The following is a 23,769-nucleotide window of genomic DNA, read 5'->3' on the forward strand; positions in this document are numbered from 1 at the left end:
TTGTTTTTTTGTTTTTTTTATTGAACAAAAGAAGTACCGTATTTTCCGGACTATAAGTCGCTCCGGAGTACAAGTCGCACCAGCCATAAAATGCATAATAAAGAAGGAAAAAACTTATATATGTCGCACTGGAGTATAAGTCGCATTTTTTGGGGGAAATTTATTTGATAATATACAACATCAAGAACAGACATGTCCTCTTGAAAGGCAATTTTAAATAAAAATAGAACGGAGGCAACAACAGGCTGAATAATTGTACGGTTAGCTTACGCTACATGACACAACTGAGAACTGGACATTTGGCAAATTATAATTTATTTTAATATTTTATTTAAATTGAAACATTTATCCTATTATATTTTTTATCTGCATTCAATTTTTCTTTTTGCATTGTGTTTATGTATTTTAGCATTCAGTTTTTATCTTTTATCTGTACAGCACTTTGGTCAACCCCGGTTGTTTTAAATGTGCTTTATAAATAAAGTTTGAGTTGAGTTGAGTTCAACGTGCCTGGTATGTTAACATAACATATTAAAAGCTATTCAAATAACTATAGCATAAATAACATGCGAAGAAGTTAACCAAAGCACCCGTGTCACTCCAAATAACTAAAATCCAGTGAAATCTTCAGCCTCTGTGTCACTTTCAAATAACTCCGTTAACTCCGGAGGTCGAAGACACTTCCGCTTCTACGTCGCTTACGTCTGATTCAACACAGACCTAGAGCGCCCTCTTGTGGTTTGGTGTGACAATAACAGGTGTAATGATATACCGGTAAAAATGTGTAATAATTTCACACATAAGTCGCTCCAGAGTATAAGTCGCACCCAAACTATGAAAAAAAAACTGCGACTTTTAGTCCGGAAAATACGGTAAATAATTTGAATAAGAACGGCTGCTTCTAAAGGTGTGTTTATGTTGTATAGCAGTTGGGAAAGCAATCAGATACTCAATGTTACATTACTTTCACGTTACAGTTTGCTCCTTTCCCTTGGCGTAAAAACGCTGCTTTTTTTTTTGTGCATCATTTTTATTTATTTATAATTTTTTTTTTTTGTTTAAAGAGTGTTGTGAACGGGGCTTTCTGCTTTCTTCTGTCTCCCTTGTCTCTGGGCTTCTGCGGCGTCCAGACGGTGGAGCTGAGCGACTGCGAGAAGACCCAGGCTCTGGCCCTGCAGGTGCTGCTGTCTCTCTGCAAGCACAACCAGCACCGCATCCACGAGATGGACTGCTACCACGGTTACTCCATGATCCACCAGGTCCTCATCAAGTCCAAATGCGTCGTAGGGTATCACATGCTGAAAGTGAGTCGCACCCTGAACCCCGTCGCCGGTCCTGTCCCCGCTATGCTCCGCCGCCTGTTTGTTGTTTTTTTTTTTTCTTCGCCTCCGTGGAAACGATCCGGTCCGTCTCCGTGTCGGTGGCCCTGCTGTTACGTGAGCCTCTGGCCGCGTGTGTAATAGAGCTGGGCTGAAACATACTCTGACTTGATGAAACGCTGAGCTCCCTCAGACGTCTCCAGCACCTCTGATTGCCTGCCTCTCCTTAGGTTTCTACATCTTTTTATTGTGAGCAGAGAACTGTGTTGATTAGTGATAATACCGGCTCATAATTATTCCAATGTGAAAGGGAACATGTCGTGCTGTCACAATTTTTTATTTTTTTTTCCCCCTTCTCCCTCCATTTTGTGTTATTCTATTCAAGCTGTAAATTAAATCTCTCTTTTCAGAGAACCTGTTTAATGCAACCCTTCAGCCTTGCCATCCTATTTAGTTTCTAGTGTGTCAGGTTTTAATATGTATTCCCAGAAGCTACCAGAGTCTTAAAGGACTGAAGATTTATGACCACTGCAGTGAGGCTGGCGACAGATCAGACTTTCATCCATGCTGCCAAGGCTGCTTAGTGTGTAAATGCAATCCATTCATGATGCAGTCGTGAGCCCTGCAATAATTTAATCGCAAATCTATGGATTTTTCTCGCTCTCTTTGCATCGTCTGCATCAATCAATGTGTCGGTTTGTGCGCCTGATTAGTCGGAGCAGCACTCAAGCCCTGACACATGCTGTCTCCGTAGACTCTGCTGGACGGCTGTTGCAGTGGATCGGTCCTCGTCCTGGGGGACGACGGTCAGTTTCGATTGGACACCGAGTCTGTCGCTGTGGTTCAGGATATCCGGCTGCTCTCAGACATTCTGCTGGACTGGAAGATATGGGCCAAGGCTGAGGTGAACACACAGATGGGCTTTTCTTCTTCTTTTTTTTTTTACACGCACAGCTGTTCTTACCTCACGAGCAAACTCACCATATTTTTCGGATCATAAGGCGCACTACACTGCAAAAACAGATCTAAAAATAAGTAAAATTTGTGTATTTTTCCTTGATTTGAGCAGGTAAATAAGATTATCTGCCAATGGAACGAGTATTTTTACTCCTAAAATAAGATAATTGGACATCCTGCACTTAAAATAAGATGATGGAGATGAATTGTTTTTATTTTAAGTGCAAAAATCCTATTCTATTCGCAGATCATCTTATTTACCTGCTCAAATCAAGGAAAAAAGCACTAATTTTACGAACATTTTACTTATTTTTAGTTCAGTTTTTTCAGTGTAAGTATTCCTCCCAAGTGTGTTATATCACTCCGCCCCTTCACGTACACAGCTCTCTATCCAAGAGGCCAAAATAAACTTACATTTTATATTGAATTAGCTTACTTGGTTTATTGTTGCTAGCGTGTCCTCTGGGCGCGGTCTGCCTAAAGGTTCCCACATATTCGGGTGTACTGTGCTCGTACTGTGAGCTGCGGGGACTCCACGCTTGACTCTCCGCGGACGTTTTATCCTTCATAGTCGAGCGTACTGTTGCCTACAGTTATTGTGGTAAATTCCTACAATTCCCACACTTTCTGCCGAAAAAAAAATAAAAATAAATGGCAAAATGTGAGATTAGCTAGCTGAGCAACTAGAGCCGTTTCTTTTCCAGCAGGCTCCCACCTGTCAGTGAGAAAGAACAGAGAGGGGTTAAGATAAGATAAGATGGTCTTTATTGATCTCACAATGGAGAAATTCACTCGTCACATCGGCTCATACAAGAAGGTGCAGAGTAGGGAAGGTGCATTCAGTTATATACAGTTAATCTTCATATATACAATGGATCAAAAAGAATACCAAAAAATACAAAAAAGGAAATAGGAATGGGCATATGATGTGATGCTGCGCGTCCTGGAGACCGCCTGCTTGGAGCGGCTCAGTGTCACATATAAAACAGTTTCAATGTAAAGACTTCTTGCTGCCGAGAAGTTGTTAAATTTGAGCTCTGCACTTACCTGTATGTGCAGAGTGGGCCTTTAGTACGCACAGAGCTCTGCAGAGTGAACTACACCCGTGTATGTGGGGGCCTTTACATGAATGCACTTCTAGTTTGGACATTACAGTCAGGCAGTCCTGTAGACAGCTCAGTGGTCCGATCAGGTAGTGACACAGTGTACCGTAATGCTCCGGATATACATAGAATGAAGCGACTTTGTTTGCTAACCAAAGTTATACTTACACATTTTTACAGATTTCTGAGTGCAATGTAACACATAAAATCGGTCAGTAAGCACAACGGTAATCATATATAAGGCGCACCATAGATTTTTGAGAAAATTTAAGGATTTTAAGTGTGCCTTATAGTCTAAAAAATAAGGTAAATACTGCTTCGATTTTAGATAGAGACAACAAAATCTTCATCCTGCACTTTTCATGATAGCGAGCTCCAGTACGTCCCAGTCTAAACTAGTTTGCAATCATTTTTCATATAAAGTTTACTGCATGCATTTGTTGAGTTTATGGCCGTCACCAGTGGTAACTGGTAACAATAATTTCATTTGCCAGGGGGTGCACTAAAGGTCAGAGATTAACACTCAACAGTGACGTCTATTTAAATCTAAATCTGTCCGTGGTCACTTGCCTGCTGCTGGAAAATTCAGTCCAAATTCCTTTACTCCTCCAGCAAAAGCCTCTTGAAATGTTTTTTGTCAATACATGTTTTTGTCTCACTCCTCCATTTACATCCGTTTGTTTAAATGATGTTCTCGCCTGCATCTGGAGCTGCCAGGGGTGTGACTTTGATTGGCACAAATCATGAATTCATTTGAATTGGATGAAAAAGGTGCTCAAGAACAGTGCCTGACTAAATCTCAGTGTAATTATGTGCATGACCTACATCCCTGTTTCTTCTGTCAGTGTGGTGTGTGGGAAACGCTGCTCGCCGCTCTAGAGATCCTCATCAGGATGCACCACCCGCATCAGGTCTACAACATCCGCCAGTTCCTGAACGCCGAAGTCGTGCATCGCTTCCTGCTCACCTGCCAGGTGTTACAGGTAGCCCAGCCCTATAATTCTGCTCCAGTGCCGCACGCCGCTTCCTCTCATTCGCTGTTACTAAGAATGCGTTTCTATCAAGGAGCACCGGGACGACCATCTAAAAGCCATCCCTCAGGAAGTGTGTCTGTCCTTCATCAAAATTATCCAGGAAGTGCTGGGCTCTCCTCCGGACATGGATCTGCTGAAGCTCATCTGTAACTTCCTGCTGGCCGTGCACCCGCCCACCAACACCTACGTCTGCCACACTCCGTCCAGCTTCTACTTCTCGCTGCACATAGGTAAGGAGGCGGTTTAAAGAGGTTTACCGGCTGAACACAGCACCGGACTAAAATCACAGCCCCGTCGATTCAACCCGCTGCGCTCTCTCTGATGTCGCCGTTTCTCAGATGGGAAGCTGTACCAGGAGAAGGTGCAGTCCATTATGTACTTGAGACGCTCCAACAGCGGAGGAAGGTCTGCCAGCAGCTCGGTCATGTCCCTCTCCCCGACTGTTTTCGCTGACGGTCTCCATGAAGGTACACATAGAGGATTAAATACGAATAATCATTTTGTTCCATAGAAGAACATTAGCCAAGACTTCTGCGGTCTAAATTACACTAAAAGCATGCAAGATGCTGTGGTTTATAGCTGTATTAGCTCAGTTTGCTCTCTCTGGGGAATCACACATGTCTTTTTTAGCATAATGGATATGTTAAAAAGCTCAAATATAGGAATTGTTTGCTGTTCTGTATTTTTGAGGTTTGCTTTACTTGATTATGAAAGGAACTGAAGAACTGGCCATGTCGGCCTAATCCTCATCCCCACACCGACGGCCAGCCTCTGAAGTAGCCTGATATATTTTATTTAGTATATGCAATGTGCATGACAGTCCCATTATTCCTCAGGCTGAAACAGAAAGGGTCACTCCTTGCAGCCGGTAAATAAGATGAGAAAAAAACATGTCATGATCATGCATGGAAAGCAGCACACACACACCTCCAAATTGCACCTACAGGCAAGTTGCGGACAAACCAGTGAATGTTGTGACTTCTTCAGACTTCAATTTAAATGCAAAATGTTCTTGGTAAATTGTAAAAGAGACGTCTTGGGATCGTTGTCAGGGAGGAACAGGAGAGGGGCGAACAACACGTGTGCAATGGTTAATAGAGTTTACAATATAATTTTACAACAGTCACACCATGCGCACCTAATTGTACTCTCTGCAACGTGTTGCATCTTTAAGACAAACAACATCTGCCGCATCCTGCCTTACCGATGAAAACCCTAATGACGTTTTTCCCCTCCGTAGCATGGCTGTAACTGATGGTGAAGGTGCAGAAATCTCCCACATTTACATAGGAAACCTGCAGACTGAGGAAACCAGCGCAGGTTTGATACTTGTGCCGGTTCCCTAGTGATGAGATCCCAAAGCAGAAAGCTTGACAACGCTCTTGATTACCTTCAGACTAAATGGAGGTTTTCCTGATTTGCCACAATCCAGCAGCTGGTGTTGGGAATCTTTTAGACTGTAACATAAATTAATCCTGTGTGAAATTATATCTACGCCTAAGTATTGGTGCTTAAGACAAAAAGAGCAACGTGGCATTCTGTAAGATAGGTCAGGATATATACCAGGGGTGTCAAACATACGGCCCGCGGGCCGGATCCGGTCCGGCCCGGTGGCTAAATGCATTATCATTATAAAAAATTTTATTTATTTTTTTTCCCCAGTGTCCTGTCTGGCAATGTGGCACTAAGGTGCCACAAAGAGCTCATCAGATTTGACTTTCACAAGTGCACAAGATAAAAGGAAAAGAATGATAAAACAATTATTGAAAAAAACATGTACTTTGTTTAATTGAAAATATGCAGTTCCTATATTGTCCACGAGGGGCGCTGTGTTTTAATTAGCAGATTAAGCTTCAGGTGTGGAAAAATTCAAATCATTTCTTAATTTTTATCTGTTTGATGTTTTTGTCATGCAGGACAGTGTTAAGTTCCAAAAAATGTGAATAAATGTTTTTCAACATTGTATAATCACTGTGATCAGTTCTTATGCATAATGCACAAGTAAATGTTTAACTGAGTAGAAGGTATTGTTGAAATTGCACATACTTTTCTTAAAAACGCTGAGGTTATTCATAATATATTGTGTAAAAGTGAAATTAACTTAATATAAAAATCAACAAAAAGTCCATATTTATTAGTTCTATTTAATCTTGCAATGAGTTTACTCGTGTGGCCCTCTTGAGATCAGATTAAGCTGCATGAGGCCCCTAAACCAAAATGAGTTTGACACCCCTGATATACATAACACCTGAACAAGTTCTCATCTGGTGTTTTTTTTTTTCAGGCCATCTTCACGCTCCTTCGCCTGAACACGGAGGGGACGATCAGTCCCTACGGCCCCCCAGCTTGGCTCCGTCTCCGTACTCCTCGCCTCTGGTGACGCCTCGGCTCGGCCACGGCAGCTCGAGCGAGGCGGCCGAAGGCGACGGCGCCTCCCTCGCCTCCCGGCACGCTCTCGGCAGCACGGAGACCCTCAGGAAGGTCGGCGGGGACGAGCAGCTCCTGAGCAGCTGCGAATCAGCCAAGACGATCTGCGACTCCAAGGAGGAGGCCGCCTCGCCGCGCACCCCGTCCATCAGCGTGGAGGAGGAGCGGGACGAGTCGGCAGAGGTGGACAGCCTGGCCGAGGGCAGCGTGGGGGTGGTGGAGTGCGAGGACTGGGCCGGCGAGGAGGCGCCGCGTCGCCCCGACAGCCTGAAGGGGATCCAGTCCTTCCAGAGGAGCCACAGCAACCTGACCAGCCTGGGCCTGGCCTTCCCCTTCCCTAACGGCTCCTTGGCGGCGTCCCGCTGGCCCAGTGCGGCGGACCGAGCCTCCATGCCTGAAGACTGGGAAAACTACACCTACTCACCCGGCTCTGACCGGACACACAGCAAGGCCGAGACCAACGACAGGTCGCTGCGGCACGTCAATCACGACGGCCCTCTCCTGTTCCAGACTCTGTACTAAAAGCAGGTTTTGTGTCTCAGGTCCAGTACTGAGGACTGCTTGGTGCTGGTCTGCTGCGGACTCTATGATCTCCTGAGGGGCGTCCTGCTGCTGCTGCCTGACCTCATGCTCGAGGAGGTGATGGACAAGCTCATCCAGCCAGAGGCGCTCATTGTCCTGGTCAATCATCCCTCGCCTCTCGTCCAGCAGGGAGTCATGAAGGTGGGTGTCTCTCGTCTTCAGCTGCTCTTCGTAACCTCGCGCGAACAATCGCTCTACTCGCGCGTTTTTCTGTGAACGTCATTCGTTTTCATTGATGTCTTCACCCTATGCAAACGTTACTGCAAAAAGAGAACTAAAAATAAGTACCGTATTTTCCGCACTATAAGTCGCATTTTTTTTTCATAGTTTGGCCGTGGGAGCAGGGGCGGTTCTAGACAGGGGCCAACAGGGGCCAGTGCCCCTGTAGAACAGTTCCTAGCCCCTCTTATGGCCCCTGTACTGAAAACATGATATTAAATTTCTTAGGATGATAAATGTTGACAAAGATACCGTGACTGACTGGTCATTTGGATCAGTTGTGTTTTTTACATTTATGGTTTTACCCAATAATAAAATAACAAAATAATTAAAAAATAAATATACAAAAATAACAATAATAAAAAAAAAATTAAGCTGTTTCACGTTAAGCTCCCGCTGTATTAAGAAAAGATCAAGGGTCTGCAACTTGCAGTTCCAAAGCCACAATTGGCTCTTTGACTTACTTAATATATCCAACGACGAAATGTTGACCTGTTTATCCCCCCCCAATCTTTTGTTCTGTGCCCCTGTGAAAAAACACTGGCCCCACCCTGGCCCCCCTGCTAAATTTGGTCTAGAACCACCACTGCGGGGGAGCAACTTATGTGTGAAATTATTACACATTTTTACCGGTATATCATTACACCTGTTATTTTCACACCAAACCACAAGAGGGCGCTCTAGGCCTGCGTTGAATCAGACGTAAAGCGACGTAGAAGCGGAAGTGCCGCATCTTCTACCTCCGGAGTTAACGGAGTTATTTGAAAGTGACACCGAGGATGAAGATTTCACTGGATTTTAGTTATTTGGAGTGATACGGTCGCTTTGGTTAACTTCTTCGCATGTTATTTATGCTATAGTTATCTGAATAGCTTTTAATATGTTATGTTAACATACCAGGCACGTTCTCAGTTGTCATGTAGTGTAAGCTAACCGTACAATTATTCAGCCTGTTGTTGCCTCCTTATTTAAAATTGCCTTTCTAGATGACATGTCTGTTCTTGATGTTGTATATTATCAACTCTACTCGCGCGTTTCTGTGAACGCCATTCGTTTTCATTGATGTCTTCGCCCTATGCAAATGTTACTGCAAAAAGAGAACTAAAAATAAGGTGCGTATTTTCCGCACTATAAGTCGCAGTTTTTTTTCATAGTTTGGCCCGGGGTGCGACTTATACTCTGGAGCGACTTATGTGTGAAATTATTACACATTTTTACCGGTATATCATTACACCTGTTATTTTCACACCAAACCACAAGAGGGCGCTCTAGGCCTGTGTTGAATCAGACGTAAAGCGACGTAGAAGCAGAAGTGCCGCATCTTCTACCTCCGGAGTTATTTGAAAGTGACACCGCACTGCAAAAATAGAACTAAAAATAAGAAAAATCTTCTTGAAATGAGAGTATGTTTCCTTGATTTGAGCATGTAAATAAGATAATTTGCCAATGAAATAAGATTTTTGCACTTAAAATAGGGACAATTCATCTCCATCATCTTATTTCAAGTGCTGTATATCTAATTATCTTATTTTATGGGTAAAAATACTCATTCCATTGGCAGATAATCTTATTTACCTGCTCAAATCAAGTGCAAATACATTCATTTAAAGAAAATTCTACTTATTTTTAGTTCTCTTTTTGCAGTGCGAGGATGAAGATTTCACTCGATTTTAGTGATTTGGAGTGACACGGGCGCTTTGGTTAACTTCTTTGCATGTTATTTATGCTATAGTTATCTGAATAGCTTTTAATATGTTATGTTAACATACCAGGCACGTTCTCAGTTGTGTCATGTAGCGTAAGCTAACCGTACAATTATTCAGCCTGTTGTTGCCTCCGTTCTATTTTTATTTAAAATTGCCTTTCAAGATGACATGTCTGTTCTTGATGTTGTATATTATCAAATAAATTTCCCCGAAAACTGCGACTTATACTCCAGTGCAACTTATATATGTTTTTTTCCTTCTTTATTATGCATTTTATGGCTGGTGCGACTTGTACTCCGGAGCGACCTATAGTCCGGAAAATACGGTAACATTTTCTTGAAATTAATGTATTTGTTCTTGATTTGAGCAGGTAAATAAGATTATTTGCCAATGGAATGAGTATTTTTACCCCTAAAATAAGATAATTAGATATACTGCACTTGAAATGAGATGATGGAGATGAATTGTTCCTATTTTAAGTGCAAAAATCTTATTCCATTGGCAAATAGTCCTATTTATCTGCTCAAGTCAAGGAAAAATACTTTAATTTCAAGAAAAACAATCTTATTTTTAGGTCTATTTTTGCAGTGTAGAACCCGTCCAGGTAGCTTGACTTTGGTTGGTTGTTTCCGTCTGTATCTCACATAGTTGCGTTAAATTATGTTGTTTGTATTTTAAAACCAGCTGTGTAACAACCAACATGGTGTTGAGTTTTGGAAACCTTCAAAGGCTCGTCTGGGTTTTCCCCGGCTCTCGTTCTGTGTGCGTTACTATGGATAATTTGGGTTTACAGACTATTTTGTTCCTTTTTATTGCTTCCAGCTCCTAGACGCCTATTTCACCAGAGCTCAGAAAGAACAGAAGGAGAAGTTCTTGAAGAACCACGGCTTCTCTCTGCTGGCCAACCAGCTGTACATCCACCAGGGGAGCCAGGGGCTTCTGGAAAGCTTCCTGGAGATGCTGTTTGGCCGGCCCATGGGTTTGGAGGACGAGTGAGTCTAGGCACTACTTTCATATCAAGCAATTGCTATTTTTTTTATTAATTTTTTATCTTTAGCTCACATTATTGTAGAAATTTCACCCATCCATCTATCCATCATCTACACCCAACTAATCCATGCAGGGTCACAGGGGCCTGATGCCTATCTCCTGCAGATATACATGTAATATCATGTCTAGGTTTTTTTTATGATTTCTTTGTTTTTTATTTTACAAACCACTTAGGTGAATTTTAAAACCAATTAAAATTATTGTGGACTTTTTTTAAACCACATGTGGTCAAAACTACGCATACATTGTTCAAATGAATGCAAACATCTCCACTATTATATGGGTAAAAGCTCCTAGAGCGCAAACCTCAACTATATGCCTTTTGTTTACTTGTTGCTTATTGTTTAAATGGGAACAAACACCAATTTAAGCATCATCAGATATTCCTAATAGGGCTTGTTAAACAAGCTTAATGTTAGCCTGCTTTATCCATCCCAAAACCTATTTTCATGTGTATTATGGTTATTTTTTCCATTAGACATGAACTAGGCCAACTGAGGCCATGTTCACACCACTGCGATCACTGCAAAAAAGGGAACTCAAAGTAAGTCAAGTTTTCTTAAAAGTAGTATATTTTCCCTTGATTTGAGCAGCTAAATAAGACTATTTGCCAGTGGAGTGAGTATTTTTACCCCTAAGATAAGATAATTAGATATCATGCACTTGAAATAACATGATGGAGATGAAATGTTCTTATTTAAAGTGCAAAACTCTTATTCCATTGGCAAATAGTCTTATTTAGCTGCTCAAATCAAGGAAAATGACACTAATTTCAAGAAAATTTTACTTACCTTTAGTTCCATTTTTGCAGTGATCACACTCCATTTTTAACATTTATGCCCCCACGCAGAGCGCTGGGTTTACAGCAGTAAATATGGATGCTACACATCTCAGCGGCGTCTGGCACGCTTCGTCACGCTTTTGTTTTACTTTTGGTGTTGCTGCTTCCTGCCTCCTCCACTGCAGCATTGAGAGTCTCGTACAGTTGGACATAAAAATCTAGTTGACTGCAACAGACTGGGGTGGCTTTGGAAAAAAATGTCCGATGTGGGACCACATATGAGAAATATCCAGGCATCATCTGAAAAAAAAAATGTTCAGACTGTCATAAAATACACATATGGGATTCATTTGGGCGAATAAATGGGATCTGGGCCAGGCTTGGAGTTAAAGGGAATGTTGAAGAACTTAGAAGACGTCCTGCGGGTTCGTCCATCCATCTTGCTTTGAGCAACAATTGGTAGTGAAGCCCACTGCAACTTTCAATTTTATTTATAAAGCGCCCATTCATGAAACATGTCATCTCAAGGCACTTTCCAAAGTCCAGTTTGGAAAAAAAACTTAAGATAAGTAACATTTTCTTGAAATTTGTCCTTGATTTGAGCAGGTAAATAAGATTATCTGCCAATGGAATGAGTATTTGGACCCCTAAAATAAGATAATTAGATACACTGCACTTGAAATAAGATGATGGAGATGAGTTAATCCTATTTTAAATGCAAAAATCTTATTCCAATGGCAGATCATCTTATTTACCTGCTCAAATCAAGTACAAATACACTGATTTCAAGAACATTTTACTTACTTTTAGTTCCCTTTTTGCAGTGCCTGTCCAGAGCATGACGCTACCACCGCCCTGCTTGACAATTGGTGCAGTGTTTTAGGTTTGAAAGCCTCAGTTTGACTCCTCCAAACCTCTTTATACTATGGCCAAAACTGTTACGCTTCGTCTCGTCTAACTGTGAAAGCTTTCTCCAGCAGAAGGTTGAGCGGACTGGAGAAAATAATAGCAACAGTAACACGTTAAATTCAAATGCCATGCAGATCTTGCTGAACGCCTTCAATGCATTAATAATCGAGAACGGCTTTTCAGTTGTGATGAGTTATCTATCATTAACTATCATTAACCGCGACGACTAAATACTTGTTTGGGATTTTGAGTGTGGCAGCCAGAAAGGCAATCACTAAGAAACGGATCCAGCCAGGTAGGACTGGTGTGGTTATTCATATTATTTACAATATTTTTGTAATGGTAATATTTACATTCTCCATCAGGCTACACAAAACAAAATTAGAAGAAAATTGTGAATTATGGAAACGTATATTTCTCAAAGGTGCCCTTACATCTAATTTGGATCTACCGCCATTTACTTTTAATTTTTTACCCTACATTTGGTATTTATTTACTCATATATAACTTATATATATATAGTATAGTTTGACAGCAACTACCCCCCTCCATTTCACTCTCAGGTTTTGAAAACAAAGATCAACTCAGGTTTCTATGTTAGTAGATATCTTCTGCAGGTATCAATCATTGCAATACTTTATTTATTTTTTTTTGCATATTGAGTTTTTCTTTGTCCTTATTGCATGTGATCTTCAATAAGTAGAGTTTAAAAAAAAAGCAGAAGAATAATTTAATGTCCATATCTCCAGTCGATGTATGGATAGTTATCACTGGAGCTGTATGTTAGTAGATGCTGTCGCTTATATTTTTTCCTCGTTTTTTTTTTTTTTGTCCAGTCTTGACCTGGAGGAAATGGAAAATATCTCACCTTTCAGAAAGCGCTGCATCATCCCAGTGTTGGGCCTCATTGAAAACTCCCTTTATGAGAACTCCTTGGTGCACAACATCCTTTGTATGCTGCTGCAGCTCGTCAACGCCTGCCCCAAGCTGGCAGACATCCTGCTAGACCACGGGCTGCTCTACGTGCTCTTCAACACGCTGTCCACCCTCAATGGCATGGAGAACGGGTGAGGCAGCCAGAACCGAGGAGAAGTCGTATCAGAACAACAGAGACGCGCGTTAAATCATTCATCTCACTTTCTGTTGGGATTTCCTGCATGAATAAAAGGCAGACCGATTGTGTGTGTTTTTATTTTTTTTATTATTATTATTATCTTGTCCTTCTGGCCACCTCTCTGCAGCATTCCCCTGAACGATTACAAGCTCCTGGTGTGTGACATCCAGCAGATGTTAGTCGCGGTGACGATCCACTCCTGCAGCTCCTCGGGCTCCCAGTACTTCCGCATCATCGAAGACCTCATCACCCTGCTGGGTTTCATGCAAACCAGCAAGATGAGACGCACCCAGGGTGAGGGCTGTTTTTTTTTTTTTTTTTTCTGAAATTCAATACACATCCAGGCAGCAAGCGAGGCTTATAAATGTGCTGCCTTCGGCTGTGGAGGACGAAGCCCAGCTGTCCAGTTCTGCTTGCAGAAAGTGGGGAGAAAAAAAAAGTACAAATCAGATCTCACATCTCAAATTGACTCTGAAAATGTCTCCTCCCTATTATGTGGCGACTCCACTGCATTTTACCTTCGGAATACAATTTGGGACGGATGGTATATTATTTTCTTCTGTAGTCAAATGATGACTGCGGTTTGCCTTTTTTTTCTGTCATATATCGAAAAGTGAGAGTAAATTAGGACTGATCCGTGATCAGAGCACAAAAGAATCAGCCATTATTTTTGCATTATAATAATTTATAATAAAAAAAAAATTACATCCTATTTCATTTCTAGGGTTGTGTTCCTTGCCAGGAGAGTCAACATTGTCATTATTTGCTGCACACAAAAAGGAAGATGCAATGGCAAAAACCTCAATTCAATTTTATTTATATAGTGCCAATTACCAACCAACGTCATCTCAAGGCACTTTACAAAGTCAAATTCAATCAAATCCTCCAGACAGATTGGTCAAAAAGTTTCCTATCTAAGGAAACCCAGCAGATTACATCAAGTCTTGAAAAGCAGCATTCACTCCTCCTGAAAGAGCGTAGAGACAAAGTGGACAGCAGTCTGCATTGTTGGTGGTTTTGCAGCAAACCCTCATACTGAGCATGCATGAAGTGACAGTGGAGAGGAAAACTCCCCTTTAGCAGGAAGGAAAACCTTCAGCAGAAGCAGAACCAGGCTCAGTATGAACGCTAATAGCTTTTAGCTGATGCTGAAGCTAATGGGGATCCAAAGAAACCAAACAAACAAACAAAATCTGCCTCGACCGACTGGGGGTTACAGAAGACAGAGCAGAGAGACAAAAAACAAAAAAGCACACATTGATCCAGGAATCCTTTCTATATTATATGGTGAAGATAGATGATCTGCCTCCTTGGAAAACTTATTACGCCCCATGATTTAACAGCTTGTAGAACCACCTTTAGCAACAATAACTCCACCAGAGCACCTCCCCATTGTAGGTTGGCTGCTGTTTGGGATCATTCTCCCGTTGATGACCCAGTTTAGGCCGATCTGACAGATGGCTTCACATTTGACACTTTCTGAGGAAGTCGTGGTCAATTTATTTAAATAAAGCCGGGTTATCCCCTCCTTCACCCCCCTGTGTTTAACAGTGGCTACAAGGTGTTGGTGCTTATATTTTGCGGTTTTCTCCAAACATGTTGTCGTTGTTTTACGCCCAAACTTCTCTCGGTTGGTCCGTTTTCTCCAAAGGGCTTCTGGCTCATTCAGACGCTTCAGATGAGTTCATTTGGAGAGAAGGTTATTTTTCCTGCCAACTCTTTTTCAAATAAAGCGATCCCTTTGTTTCCAAACTTGCTTTGACAAACACCAACATGCTAACTGAGGCCTCTAGACTCTGAGATCGAGGTATTTCGGGGTTATTTGCAACTTTTGTTAACTGTCCTAAATGTTTTCCACTTATGAATATTCTTTCTCGCTGTAGATTGATGATTTATGCAAGAATAGCTCCTGTAAGGCCTTACCTCCTAGTCATCGTGTTAGCCAATACCTAAATGCTTCGATCCAGTAAACTGCTTCTGCTCCCATGGAGGAGGTGACATCACGATCAGATAAACTAGTGCAAGGGCCTCCAAACTCCTCAGCCTGTGACCCCCAAACTAAGCAGCAGAGACCGGCGGCCCCCCCCCCAGAGGCTGGTTAGGCTTCTTTTCTTTTTGGAGCTTACGAGAATATAGTCACAAAACTGCTAGAATAAAGTCGTAATTTTATGGAAACTCTTCCCTTGTGTTTAAATGAGGAATGTTGTGCATAAAGTTATACTCTGGTATCGGTTTTAAGGATTGCATAGACACTAAATCTTTTTAGCAAATCAGCATCAAGTTATTAGTAGTGTCAGGGCTTTGAATTGATTAAGGAAACGACTATGTGACTTTATTCTCGTAATATTATGACTTTATTCTCGTAATGTTCTTTATTTTTGTAATTTCCCCCCAAAAAAATCAGAATTTTTTTTATTCATTGTAGATTAGAGAAAATAAATTCTTGGCAACAGAGAAGTAAATTTCCACTAAAAAGCTCAGAAATGTTATGATAAATTTCAAATATTTGCGAGAGAAAAACTTTGATGTTTTCTTATGTTGAAAAGTCGTAAATTTTGAAGGAAAAAAAAAAACTTTCCCTTGATTAAAGGCACAAATTATCTATAATACAACAATTATATCTCTGACATTGTAAAGTCAGACATTTTAGATCAACTCGCGACCCCCGGGGAGGGGAACCCCTGATCTAGTGTATTGTACTAAAAGCGCTCAGCATCCATTTCCCCCCATTGATTTTAATAGAAGCATGAAGGTAATACTTTTTTTTGTCCATAACTAAACCTTTGGTGTCATCTTTTATTCTATTATTAATGTCACGAATCTTCAAAGAACTGAATCTAGTTGTTTGTGTTTAGTACAGAGCTGACAGTGATCTGTATTTATTAATTTTTTTGGTAGATTTAGGTAACCGTTTCAACTCTTACAACAAAGTTGTTGGTTAAACGGAACAATGTGACTGGGAAACACGGGTTGAATTTAAAACTACGGAAGAAACCCTTTAAAATAAGCATGTTCAATGTGTTCCTATAGAAATGGCTGTGGCCTTACAGTTCAGAGTCCTCCAGTCTGCCATCGAGTTCATAAAGACGACGGCCAACCAGGAACCTGCGAAGATGAGCAGCGCCGTGAATACGCCGACCTCGCCGCATCACGCCATCTATCAGAAGCGTAGGAGCATCGCAGGTGAACGCTGCGAGTTTGATGCATTGATTGTTTTATTGTTTTTTTTATTGTTCGGTTCTGTCTGTCTCACTGGTCGGTGTATTGAACCTCGTGTCCTCCTGATCTTAAGGTTCCATTGCCATGAAAGACTCCATTTTGCCCCGCATCCCCAGGCAGCACTACTGCTCCTATGGCCAAATCCCAATGTTCTCTCCCTTCAGCTTCCTGTCCCAGGACTCCCCCCTCCCCTCCCCCACTGGCACCCCGCCGTTCATGCTCCACTCTGATGCAGGTAGCTGGGACTCCGGTCCCCCGATGGAGATCGTCCTCCGTGTCGTGGAGCGTATCTCCCGCGTTTGCCGTGAACTCGAGTCCCTCCCTCGCTTTAGGGTTTTTTCATTTTGCCCAGCACTCCCACGCGTTTGCTGGTGCTTTCAAGCTCGAATGCTTACCTCAATCGACGTCAAGCATTTCACTGAACATCTCTGCCTCTTTATCACCCTCTCTGTAAAATATCTTTATTATCTCGTGCTGAGAAACCTGCTTCTACAATGCTTCACAAAAGTATTCGTACCCCTTAACCTTTTTCGTCTGTCATGTTGCAACCACAAACATCAATATGTTCGATTGGGATTTCATGTCTTTGACCCACATAATGCTGAGAATAATTATGCACTGCAAAAATGGAACTAAAAATAAGTAACATTTTCTTAAAATTTGTGTCTTTTTTTCTTGATTTGAGCACGTAAATAAGATCTGCCAATAGAATAAGATTTTTGCACTTAAAATAGGAACAATTTATCTCTATCATCTTATTTCAAGTGCAGTATATCTAATTATCTTATTTTAGGGGTCAAAATACTCATTCCATTGGCAGATAATCTTATTTACCTGCTCAAATCTAGGACAAAAACACTAATTTTAAGAATATTTTACTTATTTTTTTGCAGTGTGAAGGAAGGAAAATGATGCGCGATTTTCAGTTGTTTTGAAAATAAAAATCCCAAAAGTGCGGTGTGCATTTTTATTTAGTCCACCCTCCCAATTTAACAGCTTGCAGAACCACCTTTAGGTGCTAACAGCTGCAAATCTTTTGGGGTAAATTTTCTATGTAAACTCGATTGAAACGTGTAATTTTTCTTCGACTTTCCACCATTACGCTGCAAAAACAGAACTAGAAATAAGTAAAATGTTCTTAAAATGAGTGTATTTGTCCTTGATTTGATCAGGTAAATAAGACTATTTGCTAATGGAATAAGATTTTTGCACTTAAAATAAGAACAATTCATCTCCATCATCTTATTTCAAGTGCAGGATGTCTAATTATCCTATTTTAGGGGTCAAAATACTCATTCCATTGGCAGATAATCAATTTTACCTACTCAAATCAAGGATAAATACACTAACTTTAAGAACATTTTACTTATTTTTAGATCCATTTTTGCAGTGTATGCATTACTTTATGCACTGCAAAAAGGGAACAAAAAGTAGGTACAATCCTCTTGAAATCGGTGTATTTTTCATTGATTTGAGCTGGTAAATCAGATGATTTGCCAATGGAATAAGATTTTCGCACTTAAAATAAGAACAATTCATCTCCCTCATCTTATTTCAAGTGCAGAATGTCTCATTATCTTATTCTATGGGTGGAAATTCTCATTCCATTGGCAAATAGTCTTATTTAGCTGTTCAAATCAATGAACAATATACTAATTTCAAGAAAATGTAACTTAGTTTTAGTTCCCTTTTTGCAGTGTGTTGGTCTATGACCAGTGAATACATTGAAGTCTGTGGTTGTAATGTGATTAGATGTGAAACACGTACGAGGCGTCTCTGAATCCTTTTGTGAGGCCCTTTCCTTAGAAGCGGACGTAGCCAAACTGAGCATGTTTCCCATGTGGCGCCCCGCAGGCCGGCGTCGGTTTTCTCTGGCCCAGACGGACTCTCTCCTGATGCGGATGCGCTCGGTGGCCAGCGACGAGCTCCACCAGATGATGCAGCGCCGGATGAGCCAGGAAAACCCCATCCGTGCCAGTGAGACGGAGTTCGTCCAACGGCTGCAGAGGCTCGTGGTTCTCGCCGTCAACAGACTGATCTACTACGGTGAACCTGATTCTCCTGAGTTATCTCCGCTAATCTTCCCCGTCTGTCGTCTAATCCCGGCGTCTGGCTCAATGTTTTATTCCCTGCAGACGTCAGCGAGGACTTGTTCGACCTGCTGAACATCCCAGACTCCCCCGAACACCACATTTTCACGCCTGATCCGGGGGATCCAGCGCACGAGGAGAGCGGGTCGTCCCCCTACCCGCACTCTCCGACTCCCTTCATCCTCCCACACGCCAGCAAGAAGAGTTTTCAGAGGGACATCCTGAAGCTCATGATGGACGGGATCAAAATCAGCCTGGTGGGACCCCGTTTTTTTGTTTTTTTTTCTCCATGTCTGTCGTCTCGTCGTCTGCTGGCGTGTTGCTCGTCTGCTAACCCAGCGTTTTTTTGGTTTTTTTGCGGTTTGGCCACAGGGCAGCACGGGCCGTGGCGGAGCCCCGAACCATCAGTGGCGGAGGATCCTCTGGTCCTGCAGGGACACTTTCCGGGTGCAGATAGGTCGTCTGCTGGTGCACACGCTCAGCCCATCGCTTCCGCTGCACGACAGGAAAGAGGCGCTGGAGTTTGTGTCTGATCAGAAGCACGTCGACATCCTGAAGGAGAGCCTCAGCCCGGGACTAGAGGTGAGGGAGAAACCCTGGTTGCTTGTGAACCTTTATTATGAACAGAGACACCAGTTTAGGAAGGTCAGATCAGATGCACTGAGCTATATTATACACTGGAGTGCTAATCACCGTCTGTTTGAACGAGTCGCTTTGAAGCCACCAGCCGCCATATTGGTACTCCCTATTTTCCTCCAGTAAATAGGGAATATGTGCGCTACAGCATCAAATAACGAGGATTTTCTCATGTTCAGGGGGGGCTTAAGACTTTTAAAATGTCAAATGCCATATACTTTTATGTTATGTTCTAAAACTATCAAGTACTGAGAAAGTCATGTGCTGAAATATTTTGCATTTTATTTATTTAAATATATATATATATAACATTTATAAATATATAAATAACAATATACAGAAACATATATTTACATATATGTATACATATACACATACTTATATATACATATACATATATATATATATATATATATTTATATATATATATATATATATATATATATATATATATATATATATATATATATATAATTTTTTTTTTTTTTTTTTTTTTTTTTTTTATATGAATAACATGTAAAATATTTCAGCACCTAATTTCCTAGTAGTTGATAGTGTTAGTACATCCACTGACTGTAGAATTACCTGTGAAACGTTTTCACACAGCCAGAAAACTGCTTCTTGTTGTTGCAACCAAATCCTATGGGATTCTGTGAGAGTAGGGAGGAGCAAGATGGCGGCCAGTGACTTCAGTTTTTCGCCAAAATCAGCACTCCAGTGTATTATACAGCTCAGTGGATCAGAGACGTTGGGTTGTAGCTTTGAGGAATGTAGGTATAGAAACAAATTAAGCTTTGGATTTTTAGTCGTGGAGCTCGTTCCAGTGAAACGATGAAACAAAAGAAGTTGTTCTAGTTAAATTAATTAGATCAGAAATCACTTAGCTTATTTCTTCTTATTAATAGAAACAATTAAGGCTTTCTGTATGTTTGTTAATGTTTTTGCTGTATGTGGGTTCACATTTTTCCTCTGTCTGTAATGTTTTTCCTGTTCATGTGCAGCACGTTGAATCGTCCTGCTGCTGAAAAGTGCTCTGTAAATTATCTTCCATTCCCTGTGAGCCAATTGCGTTTCCGTTTCACCGCGAAACCCTCTGTTTCACTCAGCACGGCCCAAAACTGTCTCTGTACCTGTACGAGATGCTGCACGATCACAACGACGACCTCAGTAAAGAAGAGCAAGGTAACGTGGGTGTCTTCATGACGTCTCTGAAGCTGTGCGGCCATCGCTGCATCCCGCCCAACGCGCCGCACAAGCACGATCTGCTCAAGGCCATAAAGGAGGTAAAAACTGTCATTTTGACGAAAAAAAAGAGCTTTCTGGGTGAAAATAACCATCACTGCTTTATGATTTACAAGACATATTAAAGACATTCAGCTTTCTTGATGCAGGAAAAATTTAAGTATGAAGCTGAAGAGAAAACCAGCAAAGCTGGGTGGGAAAAGAAAATGGCCAACACTCAGAAGAAGTAAGTTGGTACTCTTTGTTTTGATCAGAAGAAAAGTTTGGCGGTTTATTTTTAAGTCTCTACGATCTCTGTTATTCCTGCTCAGTCTAATCCAGAGGCTTGACGGGAAATCCAAGGATATTTCCAAGATTGCGGCCGATATTACCCAAAACGTGTCTCTGCGGCAAGGCATGGAGAGGAAAAAAGTCATCCAGCACATCAGGGGCCTGTACAAGACCGACCTGAGCGCCAGCCGCCACTGGCAGGAGCTGGTGCAGCAGCTCACGCACGATCGGTGGGTGTGCCAAAATCCGTGGTTTCATCTGTTTTTAGAAACAATGGCTATAAATGTCTGCACTGCAAAAATGAAACTAAAAATAAGTAAAATTTTCTTAAAATGAGTGTATTTGTCCTTGATTTGAGCATGCAAATAAGATGATTTGGCAATGGAATAAGATTTTTGCACTTAAAATAGGAACAACTCATCTCAATCATCTTACTTCAAGTGCAATATACCTAATTATCTTATTTTAGGGGTCAAAATGCTCATTCCATTGGCAGATCATCTTATTTACATGCTCAAATTAAGGACAAATACACTAAGTTCAAGAAAATCTGACTTATTTTTAGTTCCGTTTTTGCAGTGTGAGAGGATTTCCGGTGTACCCATGCAACAAAGATCAAATGATAGGATTTACTTTGCATTCCTAAAAAGTCTGGAGTACAATAAATAAATACATTTTGTACTGAAGGAAAAATAGGTTGGCATTATTTATATTTCCAACATAAAAAACATAATGATCAGTGTGGAAATTACTTAACCGAGCTGAACTGTGCAGTTTTTAAGTCAGATTTTTAAGTCTAGTTCAAGGCATCTGTGGTTTATGTTGATAAAATAAACTATTTTTGTTTTATTTTAAGCCAATTCAACTGCTGTAGCAAACCTGTTGCCTTCTAGCAAGAAGGTCCTTGGTTCAAATCCATGCTTGGGGTCATTTATGCATGTAGTTTGCTTTTTCTACCTGTTGCTTGTTGTCTCCTGCCCAGTGACCCCCTGGAGATATCGCTCCAGCACATCTTTGATTTAAAAAGATAATTTAACTCTTATAAGGTTCAAAATCCAATGGTCTTAAAATGTTTGGGTAAACGACTTGTTTGTAGATATTTAGTGAGAATACATGTTCACAGTTTTGAACTTTTAAAGCTAAAACACAGGAATAAAGACTGTGAGAAAGAAAAAAGTCAAACTAAACATTTGTACTTCTGTGTTGCAAATGAAAGACGTTTGAACATTTAAGTGATAAAGTCTTCAGCTTATAAGTGGAATATGTGTGCACTGCAAAAACGGAACTAAAAATAAGCAATATTTTCTTAACATTAGTGTATGTGTCCTTGATTTGAGAAGGAAAATAAGATGATTTGCCAATGGAATAAGACTTTTTCACTTAAAATAGGAACAACTCATCTCCATCATCTTATTTCAGGTGCAGGATGTCTAATTATCTTATTTTAGGGGTCAAAATACTCATTCCATTGGCAGATAATCTTCTTTACCTGCTCAAATCAAAGACAAATACACTAACTTTACGAGGATAGCTCCTGTAAGGCCTCTGTTGAACTTAACATTTTACTTATTTTCAGGTCCGTCTTTGCAGTGTAGAAACCGCAGCAGCAGCTCTATTTCAGGCTTGCTAAGAAGTAAAATCTGCTCCTCCGTTCTGTTTCAGGGCTGTCTGGTACGACCCGACGTCTTACCCAACGTCGTGGCAGCTGGATCCCACCGAAGGGCCGAACCGCGAGCGGCGACGGCTGCAGAGATGCTACCTCACCATACCAAACAAATACCTGCTCAAAGACAGACGGAAACCTGAGGGTAAATAAGCAGATAAAAGACCTCCTTCAAAGCTTCTGCCTATCTCTCTCTTTTTTTTTTTTTTTTACATTTTTAACATTTGATCTCCCCGTTGTGTTCAGAAACCGTGAAGCCTCCTCTCTCCTTCCTGTTTGAGGACAAGACTCATTCTTTCTTCTCCTCTACTGTTAAAGACAAAGTCACCAGCGAGTCCATCAGGTAAAAACGTCTGGATTTCCTCCGCCTGTGTTTAAACCAGGGGTGTCAAACATACGGCCCGAACAATTTAGTCCGGCCCGGTGTCTAAATGCATTATCATTATTCAACAAAAGAAAATCCAGTGTCCTGTCTGGCAATGTGGCAATAAGAATTGTTGTCTTAATGCCAAAAAGAGCTCATCAGATTTGACTTTCACAAGTGGAGCAGAACTGCTTTTGCTATAGTGCTCCGCTTGATTTATGAATGTGAATAGTTTTATTATGATTTATGCGGGGAATATCTCAAATGATATGGACACTACAATGGGAAAGTAGGAGAGGAAATAAATAACAAGAAGAAAAAAAGAAAAGGTGAAAGAAAGAGGAGATTAAAGGAAGAGAATGATAAAACAATTATTGAAAAAAACATGTACTTCGTTTAATTGAAAATCTGCAGTTCCTATATTGTCCACGAGGGGCGCTGTGTTTTAATCAGCAGATGGTAGCTCTGAGCTTCAGATGTGGAAAATTGATTTTAAATAATTTCTTAATTTTTATCTGTTTGATGTAATTTGTCATGCAGGACAGCGTTTTTAAGTTCCAAAAAATGTGAATAAATGTTTTTCAACATTGTATAATCACTGTGATCAGTTCTTATGCATAATGCACAAGTAAATGTTTAACTGAGTAAAAGTATTGTTGAAATTGCACATACTTTTCTTAAAAACGCTGAGGTTATTCATAATATATTGTGTAAAAGTGAAATTAATTTAATATAAAAATCAACAAGTCCACTTTTATTAGTTCTATTTAATCTTGCAATGAGTTTACTCGTGTGGCCCTCTTCAGATCAGATTAAGCTGTATACGGCCCCTAAACCAGAATGAGTTTGACACCCCTGGTTTAAACGCTGCGTTGGTCTCAGATCCTTCCAGTGGAAGATCTGCTGTTTAGAGAAACGCGTTTCTGCCCCTAGGTTCACCAGACGTTGCACCAGCGTCGCCCCCTCCAGGGAGACAGCAGGGGAGCTGCTGCTGGGTGAGACTCCGACCCTCGCTCACTGCCACTCCAGTTATAGAAAAACAAAAAATGTAACTTCTCGTCTCGTCAGTGAACTAAATCTCACT

The 23,769-nt window shown here is 41.0% G+C and overlaps 1 protein-coding gene across 1 annotated transcript in view; it reads left to right on the forward strand.

The window, feature by feature from the left end:
* The window catches only part of lyst (lysosomal trafficking regulator), a 116,793-nt gene that overhangs the window by 71,719 nt on the left and 21,305 nt on the right, over window positions 1-23,769 (forward strand). The window contains exons 18-37 of the mRNA XM_036126047.1: window positions 1,131-1,304; window positions 2,074-2,223; window positions 4,225-4,362; window positions 4,445-4,643; window positions 4,752-4,880; window positions 6,698-7,307; window positions 7,383-7,563; window positions 10,170-10,339; window positions 12,924-13,154; window positions 13,329-13,495; window positions 16,232-16,384; window positions 18,275-18,466; window positions 18,556-18,767; window positions 18,883-19,092; window positions 20,253-20,429; window positions 20,538-20,614; window positions 20,700-20,888; window positions 22,321-22,466; window positions 22,568-22,664; window positions 23,619-23,680. Coding sequence (XP_035981940.1) covers window positions 1,131-1,304; window positions 2,074-2,223; window positions 4,225-4,362; window positions 4,445-4,643; window positions 4,752-4,880; window positions 6,698-7,307; window positions 7,383-7,563; window positions 10,170-10,339; window positions 12,924-13,154; window positions 13,329-13,495; window positions 16,232-16,384; window positions 18,275-18,466; window positions 18,556-18,767; window positions 18,883-19,092; window positions 20,253-20,429; window positions 20,538-20,614; window positions 20,700-20,888; window positions 22,321-22,466; window positions 22,568-22,664; window positions 23,619-23,680 — 3,664 coding nt within the window. The remainder of the gene's footprint in view (window positions 1-1,130; window positions 1,305-2,073; window positions 2,224-4,224; window positions 4,363-4,444; window positions 4,644-4,751; window positions 4,881-6,697; window positions 7,308-7,382; window positions 7,564-10,169; window positions 10,340-12,923; window positions 13,155-13,328; window positions 13,496-16,231; window positions 16,385-18,274; window positions 18,467-18,555; window positions 18,768-18,882; window positions 19,093-20,252; window positions 20,430-20,537; window positions 20,615-20,699; window positions 20,889-22,320; window positions 22,467-22,567; window positions 22,665-23,618; window positions 23,681-23,769) is intronic.

The sequence above is a fragment of the Fundulus heteroclitus genome, chromosome 22, assembly GCF_011125445.2.
Source record: "Fundulus heteroclitus isolate FHET01 chromosome 22, MU-UCD_Fhet_4.1, whole genome shotgun sequence".
Lineage (NCBI taxonomy): Eukaryota > Metazoa > Chordata > Actinopteri > Cyprinodontiformes > Fundulidae > Fundulus > Fundulus heteroclitus.